General features: G+C 40.7%; 2 protein-coding genes across 4 annotated transcripts in view; both read left to right on the top strand.

Moving 5' to 3' along the window:
• The first annotated feature begins 286 nt into the window (after window positions 1–286).
• Window positions 287–10,355, top strand: MRPS18B (mitochondrial ribosomal protein S18B). Of its 2 annotated transcripts, XM_026720754.2 has the most exons (7): window positions 287–664; window positions 3,935–4,085; window positions 6,773–6,870; window positions 7,994–8,062; window positions 8,727–8,793; window positions 9,358–9,417; window positions 9,834–10,355. In XM_026720754.2, exons 1-7 carry the CDS (start codon window positions 545–547, stop codon window positions 10,046–10,048), a joined length of 780 nt encoding a protein of 259 aa, XP_026576539.1. In that variant the 5' UTR covers window positions 287–544; the 3' UTR covers window positions 10,049–10,355. The 2 variants fall into 2 exon arrangements, with proteins under 2 accessions (XP_026576539.1, XP_087779551.1); XM_087923425.1 differs by lacking the exon at window positions 9,358–9,417 and having other exon boundaries at window positions 509–664; window positions 9,834–10,192.
• A 2,727-nt stretch (window positions 10,356–13,082) lies between these two features.
• The window catches only part of ATAT1 (alpha tubulin acetyltransferase 1), a 33,265-nt gene continuing 30,364 nt past the window's right edge, over window positions 13,083–15,983 (top strand). The window contains exons 1-2 of one of the 2 annotated variants that reach the window (XM_026720738.2): window positions 13,083–13,418; window positions 14,955–15,015. In XM_026720738.2, the coding sequence (XP_026576523.2) occupies window positions 13,309–13,418; window positions 14,955–15,015 (171 nt within the window). In that variant the 5' untranslated portion in view covers window positions 13,083–13,308. The remainder of the gene's footprint in view (window positions 13,419–14,954; window positions 15,016–15,983) is intronic. The other variant, XM_087928578.1, reaches the window with a different exon arrangement.

The raw sequence follows: 15,983 nt of genomic DNA on the forward strand, positions 1-15,983 counted from the left end.
ACGGTCTGCTAAAAATTAAAAAATAACCTGGATTAAGCTCGTGACGCAGTTAGGAAATCAGGAACGCGCATGCGCAAGCGGGTGCCAAGGCTTGCTGCGTAAACTTGCGTGCACGCGCGCGGCCACGGGTTTTCCCCGGCCCGTGGAGGCTGGGAACCAGACAGCGTGATAATCTCCGGAACTGGGCATGCGCGTAGTTTGAACGCCTGAACGCGGAGCCTCCTCCCGAGAGTTAAACAATTGTGCTCATGCGCAGTAAGGACCCAACGCCGCTGGCTTTGTTGGCTTCCGGTGGGAGGTTTATTGTAGGAGAGGGAAGGGCAATTGGGGCGAATCGACCGTGACAAAACATACCGAAGCAAAAAAATAGAAATCTTTTTAAAATTTGTGGAGAGGTTTGTTTGCAGTACATGTGTGATCGCTTCTCCTGGAATTAGCTGGAGATAATAGCTAACTAAAATGACCTGTCCTTGAAATCAGGGAGGGAGGAAATGACCGAGGCTTGCTCAAGGTGATCTTGGGGGGAGGGGGAGTGCAAAGGCGCATGCGCAAAGGTATTTGTACACCGCGCAAGATGGCGGCCCCCAGTCAAGCCATGTTGCTGTGTGGGAACATGGCCTCTTTAGCCTCCCGTGTGGCTTTTAATAGGTCTTGTGGGCTACGGGTAAGAGGACGCTTGTGTTTTTCAATAGATTATTATATGGTAGATTAACTTTTTTTAAAAGCAGCCTAGTTGTTTTTTCCAAAAAATCCACGGTGACTTTTTATTTTGCATTATCGTTAGTTTAACCAGAGGATTTAGCCATCCTTATCTCCTAATATAAATTATATGAAGGGTTCTCTAAACATTACTCGTGAGATAGTAAATATAGACCTGTATATCTCGCATAACGGTTTAGTTATAGGATTCCCCAAGGTGATTAATATGGACCATCAAGGGTCGACGTTGTTATTCCTAGTTATTAAGCACGTTAATAAGCTATTAAAGTAGCAATTTGGCTGCTATTAAAGTAGCATTCAATTATTTTCAGATCATAAATATTTAGAGGGCCGATGAATAGTCTGAAACTTCAGGAAGGGATCAATGAGCTGAAGAGTTTGGAGGATCCCCGTTTATTTATTTTTATTTTATTTGGTTTGTCAATTGCTTACAAGATAATAGGTATAAGTAAAAACATAGTTATGAATACATGGATACATATAAGAAAAATAAAAGAAACAATAGGACAGGGGCGGTAGGCACGTTGGTGCGCTTATGCATGCCCCCTACAAACCTCTTAGGAAAGGGGTGAGTTTAGACTGTGCATTCATAGCCTCTTGATTTTCTTTCTTCCCTTTTCTCATAATTGGTCATTCCCCTTTCTTTAAAAGAGCTGTAATGTTCACTGCTTGTTTTCTGTTCAATAAGAATAAATGTTCTAGTGTTCATGCTAGAACAGACATATTGGCTATGTGTGCTGTTTGCTTTGTTCCCAGAGTCTACATTTTTAAATTGTCTAGATTCTTAAATATGCACATGTTCCATAGTATAATAGAGAAATCTTGGCTCCATAATTACAGCATAAATTTCCTCCATTGTCCTTTTGAATGGCAAGTTGGGAAGCTGGGATCCTCAGAGGCTTGTTTCAAACTGGCCTTTGGGTCTGTGATTCTTGTCATTGTAATATTGCTGTTGATAATTCTCACTTGTATCACTATCTTCTAGGGCAGGGATTCCCATCCTTTTCTATACCCCACACCCCTAGAATGTTTCTGATATATTCTTGCACCCCTTACAAAAATAAATATTTATCCACATACACTATAATTTTGAAATTTCTAAACCCAAGTTTTCGCACCACCTGGAAGTTTTCTCACATTCCCCAGCTGGGATCCCCTGTTCTAGGAAAATTCTCAGCTGGCACATCCTCCTCCTCCTCTTCTCTAACCTTAGTGTTTGAAAAAGATAAAGCTCCCACCATCCTCTTGCATACTAGCAAATAAAAAATACACTTTATAGTGCCTGGACATGGAGCGTGAGAATAACCTTTGGAGTCAGCCTAGATCACAAATGGTCTGAGTCAAAAGGAGGAATGTGGGTGGAGCAAGAGTCTCAAGGGATCCTCCCTAGTTCTCTGGTCTGGAAAGTAAAGGCAAGAGAGAGAAGACTTCAGATTTCTAAGATTTTATCACAGTAACTTTACAATAAGGGTAGGAAATTTTGTTTCCTCTAGGCTACCTTGCAGGGCTGAAAGGCTGGATAGAATTGAGATGTCTGACTAATAGGATGAAGACTTCTTCAGAGAAATTTTTTTTTTTAAAAAAGAGCAAATCCTTTTCAGCTTAAAATAATCCCATGCAAAACATTCAGTAGCAAAGCAATAACAATATAAAATTGTTTCAATTTCCTATAGAAAAAATGTAAAGGATTGGTCTGTTTCCAATTCAAACGCAACATACCGTATTTCTCCAACAATACGACCTCCCCCAATAGGAAGACCCAGCATGTTTTCTAGGCACAAAATGAAATTAAGCCCCTCCCCCCAAATTTAGGCCTATTTTAAAACATGCAAAATGGGGGGGAGGGCGGGGGGACTTGCCGTTAGGAGCGCCCTGCGGGCAGCAATTCCTCGCCACCAGCTGCTTCTAATGGGTGATCATGGCAGAGCGCAGAGAGCTCCCTAGTCCTGCCAAGCACCTTTACGGCAGACCCAAGACCTTCAGCGCCCGCCGATGTTGATTTCCCTTCTGCCCATGCCGCTGCCGCGTTTGGAGCTGCCACTTCTACGTTTGGAGCACCACTGCTGTTTGGAGCACCACTGCCGTTTGGAGCTGCCGCTTCTGCATTTGGAGCTGCCACTGCCACGGTTGGAGCACTGCTGCTGTTTGGAGCTGCCGCTTCCGCGTTTGGAGCACTGCCGCTGTTTGGAGCACCACTGCCATTTGGAGTGCCGCCACCACTCCAAACATGGCGGCAGCTCTAAACGCGGAAGTGACAGCTCCAAATGGCAGCGGCACTCCAAACATGGAAGCGGCAGCTCCAAATGTGGCTGCGGAATGGGCAGAAGGGAAAGTAGCAGCGGCGGGTGCCAAAGGTCTTGGGTCTGCTATTAAAGCTATGTCTTAGTTCTTTTGAATGTTGACAAAAACTGATCATATTATGTACGGTACATCTGGTGATTCCTAATAAGAGAGAATACAGTATTTGTAGCTCAGGGTTCAACTGTGGAGACTTTGATACTCTCTGAGCTTGGTTATTTTCTTGCAAATGTTTCATTACCCAACTAGGTAACTAAGGGAGTGGGTTTCGCTCTCTCTTTAATTACCAGTGGCTTGCCCTGTCAAGGAATCCCCAAGAACGCTCCCATCAACACTGACCGGGCAAGCCATCAGTATATAAAAAGCAAACAAATCCCACTACCTTCCAACATTGATGTAACCTAGTTGGGTAATGAAACATATGCAAGAAAACAACCAGGCTCAGAGCATCAAGGACCTCATGATTCCTAATAGAGATGTCACTAGTCCCATACTGTTTCCTGGTGGCCAGTGTGGCTGGCTTTCAGTGAATTTGGGGGTGGGTTGTGTGCTCTCTTGCAAATTAATTACTAAGCCATACTGACTTGTACAATTCCATACTTCCTGGATAATAAAGCAATTACAGTGTAGAAGCAATCACTCTTAAAGGTGAATAAGAAAAAAAAGTATTGGTATTGATTAAGGCAACAGAAACCGTAAGTAAGAAGAGACAACTTGGCATCTTGAGTTTTAGTTTTCCTAATCCCATTACTGCAAATAGCTAGAAGGTAACCATTGCCTACCCATTGGAGATACTGCTCTTAATTTCTGAATATCTGATTGAAAATGCTTTAAAAAAAAACTCCTGCTTTTTTTGTCACTGCTAGCCAGCTGGTACCCATATTTAGTACTTGCCTTCCCTTGCTTTGTTTCCTAGCATATACCCACAACTTCCCTCCTGCTGCCCGAGCAATTGGCCTTTCGTACATATTGCACAGAGGTCAACCAAGAAGAACCCACAAAGCCAGATGGTCGTGAGGTAGATTCACGTTACAAAGAAATGCCATGGAAATACTTGGAGAGTGAAGGTATGCATGAATAGAGGTAGAAAGGAAAAGTTTCCATGGGTCTAGAATCTGCTGAAAAATGCAGTTTATCCGATAGGTTATTTTTTGTGTGTAAATTTAACTAGTTTGGTTACATAATAAATCATGATTGGATAACTGCAGCTTACCATAGTGCGTGAAATAAGTGTGTGTTTACAAAATGCAAAATGCCTACAGCAACAAAGATGGACAACGAGATTTCCTAATATGTTATAAGTACTCACACAATATGATAGTAAATTAACAGATAGTCCTTGTTGTGCCCTGTCCGGGTACATGACCAGATTTTGGACACTCACCAGTTGGCATTTATAGCCTTTTGCAAGGTCACGTGACCATGATTTATGACATATTTGCTGAAAATTGTTGTTTTTCACTTAACAGCCATGGCATTTGTTTAAAGATTACAGATTCCTCTAACAACCATAGCGATTCACTTAATGATCACTGCAAAAAAGATAAAATTTGGTCAGTCATGTGATGACCAGCTTTATGACCATCACAAATTAAAACTAATGGGCAGGCTTCTTGACAGTCATAAGTCGATGACTTACCATCATAAAAAATAAGAATGAGCAAACAGAAACCATTATAGTTATATATGTTCATTTCTACTTAGCAACAGTATAATTAAAGATCACTGCAAAATTGTACCTTTTCCCTCACCAGAGTTAGTTTCTACAGAACTCTTCAATCTGGAAAAGCAACATTATAAATAACCGGGTTCACATCTAAACCGAAACTCCTCACTTAACCTGAGGTAGGAACCCAAGTACTCATTCTCCTCCTCTGAGAAAAAGAATAATTCATGCTACCTTAATTTTCTTGAGGCAAAAGCAGGAATCAGGATATATAATATCTTATGGGAGTACAAAGCTCATTCACATACAAAACACATTAAAGAATGTTTCTTAGTTTTTAGGATGAGATAATGTGTTAAAGTAGATTGTGCACACAATAGAAAACATGTTTCATTTTGAATCTGGAATGAGCCATTGTAATCTTGAACCATTTTGGGTGAGGTTCAGTGTGGGAGAAACAAAACTTACCTTTTGGTTAATTCTAGGTTTTACACAAAACAAAATTCAGAAGGATCCTGAATGATTTTATAGGACACATTAGAATACAAATCACTGGCCAATTATCCCATGCATGGAATAATTTATATGTACTATAGAATTTTTTGCACAGTGTCTACATTATAGGTATTTTATGACCTTTCTTGCCACAGTTGTTAAGTGAATCATTGCAATTGGCAAGTTAGTAATCTGATTGTTAAGGGAATCTGGCTTCCCCATTGACTTTGCTTGTTAGAAGGTCACAAATGGTGATCACATGACCCTGGGACATAGCAACCATCTTAAATGCATGCCAGGTGCCAAGTGTATGGATTTTGATCAAGTGACCGGCAGCTGTTGTAAGTGTGAAAAACAGCCATAAATCAATCCCTGCTGTTTTAACTTTGAACACTCACTATAGGAAGAGTTACAAGTCATGGACTACCTGTGATGTGTTTTGTTTGACTTAGGAAGCCCAGCAATTGTGAGTAAACAGGTAAATGTAGGGTTGTGTCGTGTAATAAATCCTCAGGAGGCTTCATTGCTCATGTTTACATGTTTATAAGCTGAAAGCTGCTGTTGAATGCTGTATTCAAAAATGATGGAGAGATAGACATATAGATGGTCCTGTATGAAGAGCCTTTGCTTTATGGGACAAAAGTTCCACTTTTGTCAATTTTACTCGTTGCAAGTTTGCTTTTCCTTTCTGGAACAATACTTAAAAGAATTTTGAGGTGGTTCCCAAATCTGTTCTGTTTCAGCATATTTTCCTGTGTCCTAGTTTGCCTTCCCAGTTTCCTAGATTGTTTTCATCTTTTCTGGGCTGGGCCTATTCATTTCTCCTTGGCTTCCTTCCAGGTGAGACTAGGAAAAGGGAAGACCTATGCCTAGTTCAAAATATAACAAGGGATACTGCTAATCAGAAGACAGCTGAGCTCTGGGTGGGCAAGTGGTCTTGTTTAGTGTAAAATAATTCCTTCTGTTGCTATAGTGTGCAAGTCACACGGCCAAATTGCCTACTCTCGTATAATTTCCTATTCCCTAATATCAAGGAAACTCGATATATAGGATTACCTATAAAATGGATTCATTTGGCAAACTTGAGCCGTGGTCTTTTCAATAGTGGCCACTCCTTTGTCAATTTTTCAATGCATATAGATAAAGATCACATCAGGTCTGGCTATATATGGGCAAAACTCCATTTCTTTATAGTTATTATTTCCATTAAGAGACATGAATTTAATGAGCTTGAGTAACTATATATTTCATACCAACCAACTAGGATAATACCAAAATTAATTGTTAAACAATTTGAGAGTTGATTAGTTAGTCTTGAGAAAGGAGAAGCATGAGAAAGAAAGATAAAATAACTCACCTTGATTCTGTTTGGTATAAGAGGGGACAAAGGGACACACTGGTGGGCTTTCAAGATTTCTGTTATCATACCCTACAACTATAAAATAGTGTTGCTGGAATCCCTGAGCCATTTTCTGACCTGACTTCAAAGGGTTGACAGGGTATATGACATGGTAACTTATTGCTATATGTATATTGAGCACATTTGTAAAATGTTAGGTACAGGACATAATTTTATTTTCCTTTCCCCTTTAGAATACATAACTAAATATGGCAACAATCCCGTCTGGTTTGGATACAGGCGTAATTTCAAGGGTCAGGTTCCACCACAGAGAACTCGGAAGATGTGCATTGTGAGTACAGGCTATAGGTGACTGAACCCAGAGAACTGAACATAGTATTTGCTAATGCTTATAGCAATATTTTCTTTCTTTCTTTCTTTCTTTCTTTCTTTCTTTCTTTCTTTCTTTCTTTCTTTCTTTCTTTCTTTCTTTCTTTCTTCCTTCCTTCCTTCCTTCCTTCCTTCCTTCCTTCCTTCCTTCCTTCCTTCCTTCCTTCCTTCCTCTCCCTCTCTCTCTCTCTCCCTCTCCTTCCCTTCCCTTCCCTTTCTATAAAAACTCAAATTGGTGAACATATTCCTTCCTAATTTCTCTACAGCAACAACCCTTTGAGGTGGGTTGGGCTGACAGCTGGCTTTCATGCCTAAGGCAGGACTAGAACTCATGGTGTCTTGGTTCTAGCCTGGTGTCTTCACCAAACTGACTCTTTTAATTTGTTAAGTAGTGTAAAAAAACAATAAAATGTGTATGGGCAGTTGGATAAGAATGCAATATCTGTAATTTGTACTTGAAGGGACATTTCAGGCATAAGGGATCAATTGTTGTATTTTTATTAAATGTATGCAGTATTACATGGTTTGCTCTGGAAATGTACCACGTGTTTCTCTTTGAATTGGCTAATCTGAGTATTTGGGAAGGGAAGGGCAGACTCTTATTCTAAAAATTGTAGGAGCTCCTAAGACCATTGAGTTCAAATTCCCTTTCAGTGTGAGAATCCTGATTAATTTGTCCTGTCGGGTTTCTGCTTAAACCAGTCAAGATGAACAATTATTGTAAACCAGCTACTTGTTTCGGTAAAACTTGTCCCAGAATGCAGAATTGTGGACTTGTTTATAATAAGACAAACAAGTCCATAATTCTGCATTCTGGGACAAGTGGAATATTAGATTATGCGATATTATAGTACAGTATCTTAAAATTTTACCTTGGTCTCTTCTATGCTAAACATTTACATATCCTTCAATTTCTGCTCGTGAGACAATTCCCAGTTTCTTACTGACCCTTTAACTTGTTCCAGATGTCTAAATGTTTATTAAAGTTTCTAACATCAGGCACATTAAATAATCTATGACAAAAGGGGACATTTATAGCATTTTCTTCTAATTATTTACACAATAAATTGTTTTGTTCTGTACAGAGAAGAGGTCATGTCTGTGGGAATCCCTGTCCCATCTGTAGAGATCAACATCTTTTTTTGGATTATAGGGTAAGAGTTGTGGAATTTTTTTCTTATGTTTTTGTTTAAATATACCTAACTTACCTGAAAGTCCCTAGAGTAGAGATGCAAACATGTTCCATAGGTTAAACATAGAAAAAAGATGCTACAAACAATATAAACAATATAAAATATAAGCAGTTCTAGAGCAGCTGGACATAAGAACTATAAGGGTAGCTTTAAAATGTTAATGGAAAACAATTGTCATAGCACCCACAAGCTAACTGGATCAACTTTTAACACGAAGTTTGAAAGACCGATACCATTGTGGAAACAATTCTGGTCTATCTTGTTATCAGTGGTATTCAAGCAAAACAGTTACGAGTTTAATAAATACAGTTGCAGTGGTCGTATAAGCCATATTCTTTTCCAAGGCAATAATTGTCTTGAATCAAATGGTGCATTTGTGATTTAGTCCTATGTATATAGTGGCATTTTTAAACTATTTAACTTACTAAATGTTTTAGATAAGTTTTAGACTAGGTGTTGTTGTTATTATTTACTCTGTAGTGTGATTGTGATGTGTTTGGGGCACTGTGCTGGAGTAGCTTTCAAATTTCATTGTATTTGTGGAATGCAGTGACAATAAAGCTATTCTATTCTATTTCCTTTTCTAACTAATGAGTAAAATTGGGCATGTCCTTTCATCTTATAGAATGTGAAGCTTCTTGAACAGTTTATCTGCCCCCACTCGAATAACATCCTTGATCCAACCCATACAGGTAAAGCAGCTATTGCATCTCATGTCTTCTCCATTTAATTCCCTGTCCCAGGTATTCTCTTTCTCTCCCTCTCATTTGTTTTATGTAACTATTCTTGTTATGTCTGCTCTCCCCCTACTCCATACACAATGTTATTGCTGGCATGACATTTGCATTCATTTGCAGCAACCACCATATTTTCCAAAACCTTATTTTAGAAACTGTCCCAGTTGGTTTGCTACTCTCCAAGCAAGATACCAGGTCTTTGGAGCGACAGCATTTTAGTACATCTGACAACCTCAGATGGGAATAGATAGCATACACAATCAAGTCCCTGAATGCAAATCAGTCTAGAATTCACACAGTACTTATATAACCTTTGGGACACATAGTTGTCCTGTTAATTTGAGTATGTAAGAACAAACCAGGTTAGACTGAGTGGCCAAGGATTTATCAGCAGTACAGGAAGTTGCTCAGTTGTTGCTAAATGAGGACTAACTATTTCAGATACTGGTGTTTGGTTTTTTTGCCTATCACAATGATCTCTTATCAGGTCTTGGAAACACATCTTCTCTTGATTCGCAGGTGTGTGTAGAAATAAATATAAGGAGCTAGTCAAAGCCATTGATCAAGCTCAAGACAAGGGTGAGTAGCATAAATGAGTCTGTAAAATAAGGCAGAGTTCAATGGAGGGTGGCAAGTGTATGATATGATATGCTTTGGAGTTTTCAGAGCATCAAGGGTGAGAATGGGAATGGCTCACAAAAGGCTTGCACACCCATTTTTATTATTTCTTGGCTTTCCCCATACCATTTGCCATTTTGCTACCAAATTTCAGCACCCTGGTGTTTGAGATCTTTGGAGGTTGTAGACAGGATGCTGCCTGCCTTCCCTCACCCATACAAGCCATAAATTATCCACCCTGTGCTATGGTTTATAAGATCACTCAAGTCATAGGGTAGGCTAAGCCAGGCCCTCCCCCAACCTTCCATTAGATAGAAGGTGTGAACCAGATCAATCATGGTCTTTCTGATATGTTCTCTTTGTGCCTCCTTTGTCAGGACTTCTACCAGTTAGCACTCCTTTGATCGCCTTCCGAGATGTGGATTGGAGCAACCAGCATCCAGCTGTTTCCAAGACTCCTCCATCCCCAGCTCTGTGTAGCAAGACATCATGGTATCCTTGGTATGACTGGAAGCAACCTCCAGAGGAAAAAATCGAACTATTCAGGAAGATTTACAAGAATTACCTGAAAGAAGAGAGCAACCTTTCATAAACCAAGCCCCCCAAAAAGCAATTTATAATATTCCCAGTGAAGCCTGTAACTGATTCTTAAAAATCCTCTGAAGTTGTTCAGTTGTTAGAGGACTGCTGTCTATTATTTCCTCCAGAAGTGTTAGTAAATTGAATGGGATTACTGAAAATTCTGGTGATTGAACTTTGCTAGAAACATGTGACTGAATTGGGGCAGTGGTGAAGTATAGGGTAAAACAAACAAAAAAATACAATGAAAAACTATTTGATGTGTGTATCTACAGTGTGATGGGGTTTTTGTTTTACAATAAATCATGGTTTTGTTAAAATAGGCTGCTGTTGGCTGGATTCATACAAAATGTAAACAGATTTGCTCACCACACCACACTATGACTTAGTACAGGGGTCTCCAAGTTAGAGACAATACAGAACCTTCAAGGTAACTTTCTGTGGCAGTTGTTTTGAATCCAGTGCAATTTTAGCAATTTGTAAAAATGCTGGGTTCAATGAAGGTGCTGATGGTGTGCATCTGTTGTAAAAAAGGCCACTATCATGTTAGGAATAATAAAATGGTATTTAAAAAATAGATGCAATTATCCTAATGCCAAGGCATTTGTATAACCACAACTAGAATATTGTGCAGAGCTCTGGTCACCACACCTCAAAAAGGATATAGAGGAGCTGCTAGACAAAGTCCAGAGGTATGCAGCTAGGATGATGAAAGGGATGGATTGGCTTTTCGATGAGGAAAGATTGGAAATGTGGCCTTTTTGGGTCTAGAAAGAAGTTGGATGAGGAGACACATTTGAAGTTTACAAAATTATGCATAGTGGGAATAAAATAGACAAGCTATTTTGCCCTTCTGACAATAGTGGAATCCACAGTCAACCAGTGAGATGGGAGTCCTGGAAGAATCAAGACAAACTAAAAATATGTTTTTACCTGAAGCAAAATTCAGCTTTGAAATTCATGGCCACAAGCTGAATTGCTAGCTTGGCTGACTCCAAAAAAGGATTGAATCAAAGCACGTAAGTCATGGGGATTCCTGTTGTCTACATTGATGGCAATGTGATTTCCTCTTGCAGGCCACCTGCTGGAAAACTAGTGGATTCCCTTGAATAGTTGGTTACACCTTGTGTGAGAAAAACTGCTGAATTACATGGGCCAAGAGTCTTAATTCAAAGATGGAATGAAATCCCTGAATACCCCAAATTCAGGATTCCAAATGGAGAATTTATCACTGATCAATATGTCATTGTGAAGTTACTGGCCTGTTTAAATATTTTTAAGAGTCATAGGCCCTCAGTTCAATTTAGAAATATATTCAAAAATATGAAGGCTTCTCTAACAATTGGAAAAGTCAATGCAAGGTTCATATTCTGCAAATCATTAAAGTTTGAAATGATCAAATGACATGCTTATGTTCTAATGGGCCTTAATCTCAGTAAAATATATTTGGTCTAAAGGTATCGGCTAGAAACCAAAACTGAATTCTAGTCCTGTCTTAGGGCAAACTCAACTGAGAGACTTTGTATCAGTTTCTCAGCCCTAGGAAAAGCCTGATGAAAATGTTGCCCAGAAAATGGAATTGCCAGGAATCAACACTGAATCAGACACAAAATTAAGAATCCATTAATAATTTTGGTGATTTCCCTTAGGATATTTCAAGTTTGACAAAAAAAACTTTTAATTACACATTAAGGACAAACCTAGGATGATCAGTAGTGCACATTTGTCTTATATTTATACTGTAGATACAGTAACAGCATTCATTTGCTGAGAAACTCTTAAGCTTTTACTCAGCAGTGAGTAAAACGAGAACGCTGTCGGGAATTCATTCCCTTAAAAAGTCAATAGAACACAGGATGTTTGCATAAGACATGTAGAGTCTCTAATAAGGCAGAGCAATGAACAATGTAATCTTGCATATTTAACCATTAAATTGATGGCACTTTATTTAAACATTAGTCTTTCCCACTGAGAACTGGCTTCCTCAGTGATTATCTGACCTGCAATTTCTCAACATGCATCTAACTTTGGTCAGCCTGCAATTTTAGATGCGTGTGAAAGGTAAGCGCAACAGTCTTTCAGAGACAGATCAGTTGGTGAGGTGATGTAAATGGTTAACAGTCGAAGCAGTTTGTAATGAATCCATATTTGGCTCTCTAATACTTCCCAAATTGAGGAAAGTTGCAGTGTTAGAGCCAGATTGGTTGTAGTAATCCCTACATTCAGGCTAGACACCAAGAAATTGTGAGAGCTCTATTCTTAAATGAATTTTAACTTGATGACTTTTCCCAAAGGTGCTTTCTCAAGAGGAACTGGACTTCCTGGTTTTTCTTTGAAGACATTTAGCTTCTCATCCAAGGAGCTTCCTCAGTCAGCTCTGGATGACCAAGCAACTCCACAGCCTTTGGATCTCTCTCTCTCCCCCTCCCTCCCCCTCTCCTCCCCAACCCACCTCACAGGGTTGTTGTTATCGTTGTGGGGGGGAAAGCAAGGAGTATTAGATACGTTCACCCACTTGAGTTATTTATTAAAATATATATATAATAAAGGCGAGTCAGACATAAAAAGAAAACCGGCTTGTTATTTCGCTAAGCGGCAAAATGGAACTTTTCGATGGAACGTTGAGAACCGTTATGGCGTGTCTGCCCGCAGTCTTGGAATGGAGAGAGAGAGAAAGAGACAGAAATCGCGGGAACAAAGGAAATGGATTCCATAAAACTTTTCACTTTTTTAAAAAGATTAGAAGAACGGGTGGCAACAAAGCCGGCACCGTCAATATTCTCGTATCGCTCAATGTATAGAATTGAGCCTTCTCATCCTCCCCAACCCCGCACCCCACCCCACCCCCTCCCTCAATCACTGCTGCGTTCCATCCTCTTTCAGATTCCACGCCTTGGCTTCCTTTCGGAACTCGCCGCGGGTTTTTAACAATCCAGCCAACGGCCGTTCCGAAGGTCCCCGGGTCCCACGCACGTCCCGCCCCGCTAACCGCCTCCGAAGCCGCCCCCCCCCGCCGCCTCTCCACGCACTGTTCACACACACACACACACCCGCCCGCGCGCGCCTTCCAGGCGAGGCACAGGGAGGCGAGGCCTGGTTGCTATAGGCGAGTTTGGCGGCCCGGTTGCTAAAGGCGGATCAGAGCGCGAAACGTCGCTCCGAGACCGGCCGGGGGTTTTGGCGTTGTTAGGCGGAAGTCCGCAGCGCAACCCACCCGGCCTAAGAAGAAGAAAGAAAGGAAGGAAGGAAGGAAGGGACCCGGATGCCGAAAGTATGGAGTTCCCTTTTGACGTGGACTTGCTCTTCGGCGAGCGGATCGCGACGGTGGATCAGCACCTGCAGCCGTCGGGCAGAAAGGGAGCCGGGCTCACCGCCACTCACAGGTAGAGGGATCTTGGCGGCAGTGTAAGCCCTCCGAGAACGCCTGGCATTCCTAGGCATTGTCCCCGGGACCTCAAGGGAATGCCCCGTCTCCTGTCTCGCCGGCGCTCGAGTTACGCCTTCCTCCACCCACGGCGATCTCGAGGCGAACGGGGCTGCACAAAGAGCCCGAGCGCTGGGCGACTTTCCGAGGCGGGGGAGGGGTGTCGTTCTGCGGTCACCCCTCATTAAATAGAAGAAGGCCAACGAAGGGCAGCTTGGGGTTCAGGAAGTTCATAGGTTGTAACATAAGAAATGATGGAGGCCTTTTTTGCCCCTGATTTTCTACACAGACAGACACCGGCGCATAGCGATCGGTTGTGGAGCAAAGGTGTCAGTCAAACTGGGTAAACGTAGGGAGAGCTCATCAGTGGGAAAGGTAGAAAAGGGAGTGGGGATGCGTATGTTGGGGACTCCTGCAATATCCCTCTCCCCTTATCCCTCCGGATCTACCCATAGAAAAATGGAGATGCATGAATGAAAGGATGAGAAAATGAAAGGAAATAAAGGTTTGGGAACTGTCTCCACCACGCTGTGTTTTTATTACTGATTGATCCGAATCACCCGTAGAAAAATAGAGAAGCGTGAATGAAAGAGTGAGAATGAAATGAAATAAAATAAAGGATTTGATACTGTCTCCACACCGTGTTTGTATTCTTGATTGATTCTGCATCATCCAAATGATGGATATGAAGGACCACGTTTGTGTATGCATGTGTTTGTCTTTGAGGCTTTGTTGATTCCTGGATTCTGCCTGGATAAGTCCCTGCAAGGTTTCTCAGCAGGATTTCAGAAGTGGTTTGCCATTGCCATCTTCTTCCTAAGGTTGAGAGAAAGCGACTGGCCCAAGGTCACCCAGCTGGCTTTGTTCCTCAGGTGGGAGTAGAACTCACAGGCTTCTGGGTTCTAGATTGATGTCTTAACCACTATATCCAGATAGATCTATTTCACACCTTATAGATACTCTATGACTTAAGCCTCCTCCAGTTGATGTGTTGTATTTTTAAAACTAAGCTAGAACCTTTTCCACCCAGCAAAATGCTGCATGAGGTTAAGTGTGCCTACAGTTCACTGCTGCTGGTAAAGGAAGAAAGATTCAAAGGTCAAAATCCCCTTTTCCACCAGTTTTATTAAGAAATTAACTTGCTTGGGTTTTTTGGTTATATATCTATATATACCGGTATGAATTCTGTTTTGCTGTGGCATATAAACTCAGCTTTTGTGTCAGATAGGATGATCAATTGAAGCCATCTTGTGTTGAATCCAAGAGTGTGTTTAACCCTTTCTATCTGGAAGGATAAGTGTGTGTGTATGTATACAAACTGTGTGGGTAGATGTACACCCACACCCACACACCCACACAGTATATATAGAAATTATCAGTCCTGGGTTGGCTTGTATCTGTTGCATCAAATTATTCATTTTTTTAAATGTAGATAAGTATTTTGTTTTTGTTTAATTTTGCCTTTCTAATTGTTATTCCATGTTTGTTTTACCAGAGCTGATATGCAGCAGCAACTCATGAAGATCATAGATGAGATGGGCAAAGCCTCTGCCAAGGTAGGTTAATAATGGTTAAAAAATCAGTTATACTCTTGGAGGAAGTAGAGATAGCAGCAAACTATTGGGGTAAATTTTCTAAATAAGCTCACTGATTGAGCTAAAGTACAAGCCCAATCAGACATTAGGTTGAAGGAGGCACCTTGCCAAATGTGATTCTGCTCATTTAGTCCAAACATTTAGAGAAAATTAAAACACAAATCCTTTTGAACTAGGAAGCTGCCACATCTGGATCCAAAAAGAAGAAATAGGCAAGCTTCAGGACTTACTTTTATTTCCCAAAGTTAGCATTTTTATCATGTGCTCAAGCCCAACTTTTTCCAGTTTGAGATGATGTTTTTTTTCCCCTATGGTTCCTTAATGATTTGTTTCTTTTTATGTACCTTCCCCAGAGGATTTCTGGATTGTTATCTTCTCTACGAACATGCTTCCTTAATCTTTGGCTAGGGCAATTTCAGCCTAATTTCACATACAGGTAGTCCTTGACTTATGACAACAATTGAGCCCAAAATTTATATTGCTAAGTGAAGCAGTTAAGTGAGTTTTGCTCAATTTTACGATTTTATTTTCAGAGTTGGTCAGTGAATCACTGCAGTTGTTAAGTTAATATCAGTTGTTAAATAAATCTGGCTTCCAACTTTGCTTGTCGGAAGATTGTGATTGTGATCACATGACCCTTGCAGAAGATTGTGATCACATGACCCAGCAACTATCATAAAGATGAACTAGTTGCCAAGCATCCAAATTCTGATCATGTGACCATGGGGATGCCGCAATGGTCTTAAGTGTGAAAAATGGTCGTAAAATACTTTTTTCAAGGCCCATTGTAATTTTGAATGGGCATTAAACAAAGACTTTAAGTTGAGGACTGCCTGCACTCCTGTTAGTTCAGTGTGCTGTGATTGGTGTATAGATCCCAGTATATGCAGGCTAAAAGAGATGAGGAATATGGGAAGCAAAGAGTATAT

This window comes from Pseudonaja textilis, chromosome 2 (assembly GCF_049901715.1).
Source record: "Pseudonaja textilis isolate UNSWEBS1 chromosome 2, rPseTex1.2, whole genome shotgun sequence".
NCBI classification, from domain to species: Eukaryota; Metazoa; Chordata; class Lepidosauria; order Squamata; family Elapidae; genus Pseudonaja; species Pseudonaja textilis.

Excerpts from the sequence above, each read along its gene's own strand:
- MRPS18B (XM_026720754.2), top strand. The coding sequence starts at position 545 with ATGCGCAAAGGTATTTGTACACCGCGCAAGATGGCGGCCCCCAGTCAA. Across the intron at positions 4,086-6,772 it reads GAAATACTTGGAGAGTGAAG|AATACATAACTAAATATGGC; the intron begins GTATGCATGAAT and ends TTTCCCCTTTAG. Across the intron at positions 8,794-9,357 it reads CCTTGATCCAACCCATACAG|GTGTGTGTAGAAATAAATAT; the intron begins GTAAAGCAGCTA and ends CTTGATTCGCAG.